Source organism: Hypanus sabinus, chromosome 1 (genome assembly GCF_030144855.1).
Source record: "Hypanus sabinus isolate sHypSab1 chromosome 1, sHypSab1.hap1, whole genome shotgun sequence".
Lineage (NCBI taxonomy): Eukaryota > Metazoa > Chordata > Chondrichthyes > Myliobatiformes > Dasyatidae > Hypanus > Hypanus sabinus.
In genome coordinates, this window is record NC_082706.1 from 171,126,343 (window position 1) to 171,137,908 (window position 11,566).

The window sequence follows — 11,566 nt, forward strand, 5'->3', positions numbered from 1 at the left end:
ATGAATAGTATGTTTTTTCCATTTTCACTTTTTTGTATTAGTTTCATAGGTCATTATTAAACAGAGTATTATTATTAAGAGCAGCATGCAGGCGATGCTCAGCCAGTCAAGAGCATTAATCTTTTGATATGTTCTTGATGAGTAACATTGTCAAAGAGTATGAGGAGAAGGCAGATGAATGGGGTTCAGAATCAGGTTTAATATCATCGGCATATGTTGTGAATTCTGTTGTCTATGTGGCAGCAGTACAATGCAATACATAATGAAAAAGAAAAAGCTGAATTACAGTATGTATATATTTAATTACTTAAATTAAAGAAGTAGTACAAAATTAAAAATGTACTGAGGTGGTGTTTATGGGTTCAATGTCCATTCAGGAATCAGATGGTAGAGGAGAAGGTATTGTTCCTGAATCATTGAGTGTGTGCCTTCAGGCTCTGGTACCTCCTTCCTGCTGGTAACTATGACAAGAGGGCATCTCCTGGGTGAAAGGGGTTCTTAATGATGGATGCCACATTTTTGAACCATCACTCCTTGAAGATGCTGAGATAGATAAAATTCCTCTCCTATGTCTCATGGCCTTAATCTTTTTTAAAATATCTATTGTTGCATGATATTTCAACACTATTCCTCTTCAATACTACTTTTAATATGTAAAACACAAATTCTGCATCATTACTGATTAGACATTTAGCCCAACAGATATTGGCTATATAGAATCAGAATTTGTTGTCAAAATTTTAGCTCAGTTTTGATATCATTGGTTACAAATGGTGAAGCAATCACAGATGAAAGGCAATTTTGCAGTTAAACGCAAATATATAAAATAGTCTAAAGTGCACTACATTACTGCATGCTTGAACAAGAAAGCAGTGAGATAAATGCATTAAATAGAATGAAGGTGCTGTATTTGAAACATAATAAAGGGCCTGAAACATAGACTTTATAATCACACCCCCCCCCCCCCACCATAGATACTCCTTGACTTGCTGAGCTCCCCCAGCATTTTTAGTGAGTTGCTATAATTGAGTGATGGATATAAAGGTTCCACAACATTGTTTTGAGTTTCCAAGTCCATTTAGGGCTCCATGGTAGTGTAGAAGTTAGCACAACACTTTATAGTACCAGCGATCCGGGTTCAAATCCCTGACTGTAAGGAGTTTGTACATTCTCTCCATGACCGCTTGGGTTTCCTCCCACATTTCAAATAGTACCAGATAGTAGGTTAATTGTCCTGTGATTAGGCTAAAGTTAAATCATTGCTGGGCAATTATCTTATATATTGAGAAACCACTTCTGTTAAAAGTGAACTAATACATCGGAGCTTATTCATTCTAGATGCTATTTTAAGTGGAATTTTTAAATTTGTAGTTTACTCATTCTTATTGCTCTCCTTTTTATTAATCCAGTCTTTCTACCCTTTGCGTAACGACATCACACTTTCTAAATTATACTTCCTTTTCAATATCCATTCATGTTTTGTTCACAATCCCTTAAAATTGTTATCATCCTTTTTTATCAGCTACCTAGCAAATAGAAGTGTTGAATTTAATTACATGTAATAATTTTAGATAACTTTGGCCATGGCTCATTCAATTCGTACCTTATCTAGCACAGGCAGCCGTGTCCTCCAGTTGGGCACAAGATGTCTAAGTGTATGCTGCCGATGGGTATTTTCCAAGCTGAAGTACTTGCTGAGGAATACAGCAAAGGCATGTGGGGAAGAACTGCATTCTGATGTTTATCATCCACTAGGAGCTAGTTTTGTATTGCTAAAGGAGGGGCATGTCGGTGGTAGTGGTGCTCTGTACACGGAACATACGCACACTAATGCCTAGAAATATAACAATGTGAACTATTAGACTGAGCAAATAGAAAGATAGACCTGTAATGTTTCTGTATTTTTGTTTGTATTTTTATGAATAAAAATTATTTTGAAAAAATATAAAAAATTAAAATGTACGGACTTGCATTCCATAAATTATTTTACAATGGTCAAACTTCAAGCAAAATCAGGCAATTCTGTCAAGTCTACTTTGAAATGAGTTAACATCTTAACATGGGAGCTTATTTCATGGGCCTGTGATTGTAAAAGACTAACTAGATCACTTAGATAAAAAGGAGACTAGAGAATTTTGCCCAACACAAATTTAATATATTTCAGTGTCTTGTTTTGTAAAACTGGATATTTGCATTTTGAAAGCAACTTTTACTTTTTTTGAGGACCTTAAAATGTTTTAGAGCTAATGAAACACATTTGAATTGTAGTCAGGATGTAATTTAAAATCAGAAACTAATTTAGAGTGAAGGGGACTAAAATTATGAATAATTCTTACAAGCTCTATCAATAACACTCAAATTCTCAAGTCCATGTGCAAGGTTATTTCTAAGACTATAATGATGTGAACTCATTGGAAACAGGGTTTTTTAAAAAAAACTAATATTAAGGAAAAGCGAAGACTTGATTATGTGCAATTATATTTGCCTACTTGGAAGCAAATTGTATAAGTGCAAACATATGTTGTTTTTAGAACATGGGCACAACTCACAATGCTAAGTTTCACCAGCTGTGCTGAGACTGTGCCCTACATCTGCTTGTTCTTGCAATTTCAGGACTTTGGTGGTATCTTGAAGTTTCATGATTTTCTGAATGAAATCATATGTCCACACTAGTCTGTGATAGTGTTTCAAATGACATTACAGTTCCAGTACTTCAGGAAAATTCACTTGGAGGGGCTGTTAATCTAGATAATTTACTTGGTGTAATCCATTTATGCATATTGCAACTATTCACAGAAAAGGTAGAAATTGAATTAATTGAGCATACTATCTCCTCTTACCTGTGGAATTTCAGACTTTGGTACATCTGTACCAATCCAGAACAATGATTATCCTATCATTAGCTTTACACACAACCATAGAATCTACAGCAGAGATAGCATTGACCTGGAGTGATCATGCCACATATTTCACACCTGATTTGGCCATTTTATTTCTGCACATACCTATACTTTGGAATATCTTCCGGAGTTCTACTTGGCAGCTTAACTTGCCTGTCTGTGGTTAAGGTGTATCAATGGGCAGCAAATGTCAGTAGGGGGCAGTTGTGTGTTTCCCTGTTCAAAATGATGCATTTTACTGAATATGATCTCACTAAGCCAGACAGTCCGTCCCTGCCACAAACCTTTGACAAATCCAATTGCCGATCTATTTCTAATCCCACATCCTTTTCTGATCACTCGGTTCCACCTTAAAATCATTCTTCAGCCAATCCCACAAAATAAACATGCACTTTGCAAGTGTTAATGCTCTTTTCGTTTTGCATCATAAATCCACATTTCTCCAAGTTTAATTTTTGACACCTAATACTCATCTTCAAACAATCCACTACTGACCATTACGAGGAAGTCTGCAGATTCTGGAATATGCTGGTGGAACACAGCAGGCCAGGCAGCATCTAAAGGGAGAAGCACTGTTGACTTCGGGCCGAGACCCTTTGTCAATGACAAAGTCAGTCCTGACAAAGGGTCTCGGTCCAAAACATCAACAGTGCTTCTTCCTATAGCTGCTGCATTCCACCAGCATTTTGTCAATTTCTTAGTTTGAAACACCAATATTTATCTTGCCTTCCACTTACCTCTTCCCATGCACATCCTAACTCCATTACCTCCTTCTTGCAGTCAATTATATCTTAGGTAATTTTTATTTATAATCCCTAGTGACAATACATTCCATTACTTTTAAAGTCTTAATATTTAGTTTTGGCCTCATGTAAACCCAAGCCCATTGTCCATGTGTGCTCCACTTTGGTTGAATTAACGGAGGATCAGTTTGCCAGCATCAGTCCCACTCCTGGCCATTCAAATAGAATCATGGTTCAGGTAAAAGTTAGAGCCCCAAGGATTTGTGTCATTTGTATTCCTGTACACGCAAGGAGTTCTGAAATTAACTAAGTTCTGATGGTAGGTCAATAACTAGGGTTGTTGTTTCTTCTATTGAAACTTACATCTACTCAACACTTCCAGAAATAAAACTTCAAAATTTGCTTAATTGCCTTTGGATGATAGGTGCTTCAAAAAAAAAGGGCACTTAGTCTGCTAAACTAAAATATTGGAAGTTACACAGCTTTAAGATCAACATTTTGAGTACACTTATTCAAAAATGCCTGCAGGGACCACCCAAGACAGGCCTTTGCAGCGATTAGTCTGCACTTTCAACACAACAGTTGTTTAAAAAAGCCAATTAGCTGTACATAAAATTACTTTAATCATTAAGGTTGATGAAAAAATGCCAAATTAATTATAAAAAAAATCTAATTACTGCTTGTATAACAAAAGTGATTTAATTCCTAGCAGAATTTCTGAGTCAGAATGATAGAAGGAAATGCTTAGTTCTATATATTGCCCTAGTTGATTTAAATAAGTTACACTCTCTTATTCACACAAAGAAAAACAAAAGGCCTTGCTTTAAATTGTTAAGACGGACAGTGGATTCTAGTTAATTGGGCTATCAATTAATCAGGGCAGCCACTTATTTGGAGCAACAGCAAAAAACAAATCTGGAGAATTTCCTCATTTAGGACACTATTTAATTGGGACAGAATTGCAAAACAAATACTAATTAATGTCAGCCATGCGCACTTTTGTGGCAATTAAATGCTACACTGTTTAGAACAAAGTTTTTTAAAACAGCATCAGTTGTGTGTTTGCGTTCAAGTGGTTTTTGTTAAGTAGTTGGCAAGAAATAAACAGCAAGGCAATTCAGAACTGTTTTGCTCACTGTGATTTCAAGCATTCAGGCTAGGAGATGCCAGAAGTAACTGGGAGAGTAAAAAACTATTTCATTTCTTCAACAAGTAAGGAACTATTTTAAGAATTAGAAGGTAACAATCATCTTGAATGTTGTAATAAAAATGATCATCTGGAGGATGCAATCATTCACAGCATTGTATGAAGGTGTCAGCACAGATTTTGTTCATCACTAAAACAGATGAATTCCTCCATCGGTAACTACAGTTTTACTGTATCTATGTTCTAACTTGTTGTTCTATTACATTTAAATGCATAATTTGTTATTCACTTGGTCCTTTTCGTATACTTTTAAATCATTTCTGAAACTTCCACTTAGGGCAGCTGCTTAATAGGGCCAAAATGTGTCTCAATTAACCAGAAGCCACTATTCCAAACCAGTTACTATCTGGCATGTAATATAAGACTTCAGTGTTTAATGACAATGACAATGTCATTGACTCCCATCCACTCCATAGTGTACTGGTCTGAAAAGAGGATGCTGTCCAAGTTGCATGCCATCTTGGACAATGACTCCCATCCACTCCATAGTGTACTGGTTAGGCGCAGGACTACATTCAGCCAAAGACTCATTCCACCAAGATGTAGCACTGAGTGTCATAGGAAGTCATTCCTGCTTGTGGCCATCAAACTTTACAACGCCTCCCTCGGAGTGTCAGACAGCCTGAGCCAATAGGCTGGTCCTGGACTTATTTCCACTTGGCATAATAATTATTATCTATTTATTTATGGTTTTATATTGCTATATTTCTACACTATTCCTGGTTGGTGCGGCTGTAACAAAACCCAATTTCCCTCGGGATCAATAAAGTATGTCTGTCTGTCAATCAGTCACTGAGGAATATGGGGTTCACTGAAGTCCTACTCAAAACTCGTTCACATGGGTGTCCCTAATTTACCATTTCTAGTTTGCTAAGCTGGCAAGAGCATCTTGAATGTCTTTACAACAGTATAAATGCTATTTGTAAGTGTTACTGCTGAAGCATCCTCAATCTATAAAACAGTGCTATAATTTCATTGGTCACACTAGAGGATAAAGCATCTATTTGGTTGTGTTAATAAAGATAAATTCAAATTAAGAAAAATCACTGTGGAATTTTTATTTTTATTTCATTTCCGTAAGAGTTAAGCATCAGCAATAGTAACCTCTACTTCAACACCAGGTTCGATGCTGATGGAGGTGATCTGTTTCACAATTTCTGAAGGGCTGTGCAAATCAATTAGGCGCTTATGGATCCGCATTTGGAAACGATCCCAGGTTTTGGAACCCTCACCACAGGGGGTCTTTCTTGTTGTGATACGCAGTGTCTGAAACAAAGCACAAACTCATGAATTTAAAATTAACTCCTGCAAGACAGTATGGTCAAGTGAACTAACAAAGGAAAAACTATAAAATGAACTACATCTGATTAAAAATACAAAATGTTCAACGATTTACCAATATGTTTGGATATATTCTCATGCTGAAATATCAATTCATTAAAGACGTTCACTCCAATGAACTGCAATTCACTTCCCCGTGAGGTTTTGAACAATGGTATGACACTATGCTTAGAAATAAGGTGACAGTTTTCATAGCTGAAGCCAGTAACACTGAAAGGCTGAAACAGCAAGCAGAATAGCAAGAACTAAAATAATAACCCAGTGCAACACTGAGGAAACTGATGTATTCTAGCATTTTAGTGTGAGAAATTCAGTATGTCTCTAGGTGGTTACTGATAGTGTAATGATATTTCTGACAGTCTCTGTGTGCGTGTAGTACCATGTAATGATACAAGACACTAAATTCCACTTGCAATTAATTGTAAGTAAAGTACTAAGTGCATTTTGATAGTGGTATATTCTTCAAACAGTGAAAATTCCACATTTTCCTAGATATGCAAGGCAGGTGAATGAGAGAAAAGTAAAGTTTGTGGAACTACTGAAGAACTTATTGCAGCTGGAATTTCATTATCCATTCCATACGAAAAAAATCAGATGCTAGCATTGATTGTATAAGTATCAGTCACGATGTCAAAGCTGTTAATGCAGATACATAAAATTGTCAAATAAGACAGCATCAACTCTTAAAACTGCTAGTACCTGCCTGAGAACACCAAGATACATACATAACATAAATCACCCCAATATTATGCAACAAAACAGGCCTAACTATATAGCCATATTTGAACCTGTATATGCAGTCACAACACTTGTGATTTTGCTGCCTAAAGTCAATTTCAATATTGCATTTACCAAATTTATCATTTTTGAAGCAGTGTATAGTACCATACTTAAATTCCAAGTTACCAAGATTCTTAGTTATCAATTAGTAACCAAACCACTACCTTTTTCATTAATAATCTGTTTACTCAAAACAGTACCTATTAAAAAAAGTGCATCTATTCAGAACCTTTCACTGCACTAGGATACTCTCAAACTCCAATCCCAATGTCAGTTATAATGTAGTTATGGTATATTTTCAAATCTAGTTCTTAGTAACAATAGGAATAATGGGATCTACTGATACAACACCTAGCTCCTCCACCATCAACTCAGGATCAAGCTGAACTTCCCCAGTCCTCAATGGTCATATCTCTGAATTCAACACCAACACTGTTTTTCCTGCCAGAAGAGATCTAAACAATTCCAACCCATTTGAAAATTCACTCTAAAAATCACTTGATATTTAGAGCTCACCCATTCTTCGAATTTAAGAGTAATACATTTTTGTAACTTTCATGACATTTGTAAGATTAACTTCTGTACTTTTGTTGCACTTCTTCTCAGTATTTATCTTCTCAGATCATGTTCCATATGAGCTCACAAAAGTATCACTATCAATATATAGTTTTTTTTTATTCTTATACCAGATATTTCCCCTTGCAATTCAAGCAAATCTTGCTTTTATCTGCATGTTAACTTTCTGCATCTTATTGCTTTTGAATGATATGTCCCGGCTCTCTGATAGAATTGTCCTGGTCTATATCCTTAAAAACATCTCAATATTTCAAAAATTTTGATTGTCCTTGCCATAAGAGATTTGAATTGAAGCTACGCACCTTCCTGCAGTTAACTGCTTGCTAAGTTTGTGGTTCAATAGAAAATATTTGGCAATCGAAGTAAGTAATAGACACCCTCCAGCATTTTGAGAGTGTTGCATGTATTAAATATAGAATATGAACATACAACCTTCAGACCAGACATGAAGAAACTGTCACATCCCAGATTACTTCACAGCTATTATTATATATTATTCTTTATACAGTGATCTTGGTGTAACAATGAAATAACTTACCAGTTTCTTGAGAAAGTTGAGGAATGCTAAAATAGTAACCAGATCTGCTCATTTATATATTACACGAGATCAATAAACTCAATCTCTTTCAAATCACCTGCCTCTGCATAACATAGCAAGTGCTAGTCTGAATTATATATCCAATCTAAATTCTAATATCTGATTTGCTATTACTTTAAGCTGCAAATACAAGGTTTCAGCAAATAAAATCAATGCACAAAACTGTCCTTATCCACATAAAGCATCATACCTTGGTGGGCATACGAACAGGTCCCTTGACTTTCAGGTTCTTCTCTTTGGCACCACGAATTAGATCAGCACAAACTGCGGATAGAGGAACAAAGTAGTTACAAAGAAAAACAAACATTGCCAGAATTTACAGTCAGCTTCAGAACTGGCTCAGAATAGCGTATAAATTAATCACGTAGTTTCATTTACTGAATATCCTCCTTGCCAGTAGAAACAAAACCCTGTAATTTCATTGGAACGAAAGGAAGCACTTTTGTTTAAAAGTACAACCTTTTTAAACAAACCTTATGCTTGTAAACTCAAAACTTGAGCCTCCAAATGAGAAAATTTGCATTGATAATTAAAAATCAAACTGAGGCTTTCAAACAATTCGAAGCAAAAACAATTTAACCAACTTTTCTTGGTTAAATTTAAATTTGCATACAAGTCCAAACTGTCCAGCTACATGTCCTTGCTGCTCATTAAAGTACTGATCCAATTACTCAAGTGTGCACACCTACCACTGACTAAGAACTTAAAAAATTTTTACTCTCAATATTTACAAAAAAAATCTTTAAAATCCACTTTGCACATATGCTTACCTTTCTCAAGTGATTTTACATTTCGGCTGGTCAAAGTAATTCTAATGCGGTGGATTGCAACCTCCTGTTCTACCGGTGCTTTGCTAGCGTCTTTAAATGCCTTTATGAGTGAAAAGTAAAGAAATGCAAATTAAAATTAGATTCTCAAAAGAACATAGCTTGTATTTTTCATCTCCTGAGTAATGTTAAAAATGATTTAGTTAAAACTAGTCTGATACCATATTAAAGTCAATTATAGAAGTTAACTGATTCAAGTTGTTCAATACCTATACATCTAAGGAATGCTAGAAATACTCAGTTACTGTCTGAGAGAAACATGATATGAATTATGCTCTGACAATCATTGGCCATCTGTGCCTCACAATGACTTACTGACCATTGACGTTGCCAAACAAGGTCCAATGTACTGGAGGTGAGGTAATCATTTCTTTCTGTCACAGATTCAGCTTGAAGTTTGAAAACAGTGCCTCACTGACATGGGCCAGTCAACATCACTCCAGGGAAGAGCACGGAGTTTTACTTATTCAAATAAAAGACATTCAAATGAATAAACCCTTTGCCTGTGCTCTTTCCTGGAGTAAATTTAGATGGGATTTTATTTCTAGTATTTAAATATCCCTCAATTGTGCTAGACATGCAACAGAATTGTGTGCAATTCTGTTTGTCCCATTACAGTACAGACATGGAAGCTTAAGTGGTCTACCAGGATCTGAGTTGGAAGCAATGAGATACAAGGTAAGGTTGTACAAGCTTATGTTGTTTTCTCTGGAGGAACAAAGGGAGATCTGGTAGAGTTTATACAATTATGGGAGCTACAGACAAGGTAGATAGAATCTTTTTCCCGGGGTACAAATTTCAATCACCACAGGACATGCATTTAAAGGGGGGGGGGGGGTTAAAGGAAACGTATAGGTCAAAGCTTATTTCAAATAGAGTGGTAGATGCCTGGAATGGACAGACAGGGATAGTGGCGAAAGCAAACATGTGATGACACTTTATGACATGCACACGAATGTACAGGCAGAAGAGACAGTTTAATTTAACAGAATTCAAGGAGCCTGTCTGTTCCTGTGCTGCACTGTCCCATGTTTACTATTTAAAGGCACGAATAATTAGTCAGACTCAATATCTTTTTTTCATGTATCAGCATCCTTTTCTACAACGTATCCGTCAACTGTACACAATGCCACCCATCTTTGCGTAACTGATAAACGTGTATACACAAGTCCGACTAGCATTGTCCGCAACATTTAGAAATAAAACCTAAAAAGTCAAACAAGGCCCAAGTAACTAGAAATAAAAACCCACTGGAATTTTGAAGATTAACTGCTAGTATCAAGCAGATTTACCCTTCAACTGATCTTTACTGGTACTGATAGTTGCAGTGCTTCCTATGAGCACGTAATCTGCACTGTACTCTAGATCTCATCTACATCGCAGGACTGTGAAGATAACACATTAAGCGATGGCTGTAAAATCACCACTGGTGTAGTGGATGAAAGGTAAAATCCGGGCGAAGTTTTTGGAACTTTGGAGGAGAATATAAAAGGGACCGGTATAGGTTCAGCATGGATTGGGTAGCCAAAGGGCCCGTTTCCCTAACTCAAGAGCAGCAGCAGCGACGGGAGTGGGGCGCCGGCGGCACGTGGACAAATCCAGGCCCAGGCCCAGGCCCGGGCCCGCACCGACTAGCGGACACCCGCGATCCCGCCCGGCGCTGCTCACCATGGTGACTTCCTGACCGACTTATCCGTCGACTTTTCTCCTCCCCGTCGGGAACTTTGAAAGTGAGCGAACAGCGGTGAGTCAGGAGTCAGCGAGCCGATCAGCCTGGGCCCTCGGTCACAGCTAAAGAGGAAGTGGCGCGGCCTGGGCGCCGCTTAAATCGGGCTCCAGCAGCCGCCCCGGAAGGAAACACGACGTGGGGCGGAGCCGCCAGCTGGCGGCATGGAGCTGTGGAGGCCGCGGCAACGCTCCTCACTTTGGAAATGTACGCGTGTCCTGGATTAACCCCGAAGGCAATCTTGGCTCAGCGCACGGCCTTATCCTCAGGAGCAATGGAGGGGAGCCGTGCAGAAGCCTGATTCAGCGGACCGGGATTTTAGTGACACCAAAACTCATATTAATGCTGCTAAAACCATTTGTCAGATGACATATTTGACATAAATTAACGGACTTTTTTTTTCAGAATAACTATTGCATATGTGTGAATGTGTGTTTTCATTGGATTCGCTCGCAGGAGCGTGTTTATCACGTCTGGGGCTCCTGCCTGCACAGGGTTAGGTCGAAAGCTTTTATGGCCAAAAGAGTAACCCAGTGGATAAAGAGCTGTTCTCCGAAGCTCACTTAGCCACTCAAAACCTTACGAATAATATAGCAGAATAGTGCTCCACAGTACCTATACTCCGTGATCAATCTAGTCCTTCACAGGCCATTAAAAATAACAAAATAATAAATAGATAAGCAATTAATATTGAGAAAGTGACAGAGTCCTTGAAAGTAAGTCCATAGGTTGTGGGAACAGCTGAGTGTTGGGATGAGTGAAGTTAACCCCTCTGGTTCAAGATGGTTGAAGGGTAATAACTGTTCCTGAACAGTTGCTGGTGAGGCTCCTGTGCCTCTTTCCTGATGACAACAGCGAGAAGGGCGGG

At 37.7% G+C, this 11,566-nt stretch overlaps 2 protein-coding genes and 1 non-coding gene across 3 annotated transcripts in view; all 3 read right to left on the reverse strand.

Moving 5' to 3' along the window:
• zgc:56231 (uncharacterized protein LOC406257 homolog) overlaps positions 1–5,733 on the reverse strand; it is a 47,363-nt gene extending 41,630 nt beyond the window's left edge. Inside the window, exon 1 of the mRNA XM_059981148.1 lies at positions 1,604–5,733. The gene's annotated coding sequence lies outside the window, so the exon portion shown is untranslated. The remainder of the gene's footprint in view (positions 1–1,603) is intronic.
• A 150-nt stretch (positions 5,734–5,883) lies between these two features.
• rps20 (ribosomal protein S20) lies at positions 5,884–10,798 on the reverse strand. The gene is made up of 4 exons (XM_059981206.1): positions 10,641–10,798; positions 8,916–9,015; positions 8,336–8,409; positions 5,884–6,116 (listed from the first exon to the last, which is right to left on the reverse strand). Exons 1-4 carry the CDS (start codon positions 10,641–10,643, stop codon positions 5,934–5,936), a joined length of 360 nt encoding a protein of 119 aa, XP_059837189.1. The 5' UTR covers positions 10,644–10,798; the 3' UTR covers positions 5,884–5,933.
• On the reverse strand, positions 8,478–8,541 carry LOC132402584 (small nucleolar RNA U54). Its single transcript, XR_009514967.1, has one exon. It is a non-coding gene; the product is annotated as a small nucleolar RNA U54 (small nucleolar RNA).
• Positions 10,799–11,566: the final 768 nt, after the last annotated feature.

Excerpts from the sequence above, each read along its gene's own strand:
- rps20 (XM_059981206.1), bottom strand. Across the intron at positions 8,410-8,915 it reads TGTAAAATCACTTGAGAAAG|TTTGTGCTGATCTAATTCGT; the intron begins GTAAGCATATGT and ends CTCTATCCGCAG. Across the intron at positions 6,117-8,335 it reads CTGTTCGTATGCCCACCAAG|ACACTGCGTATCACAACAAG; the intron begins GTATGATGCTTT and ends GCTTTGTTTCAG.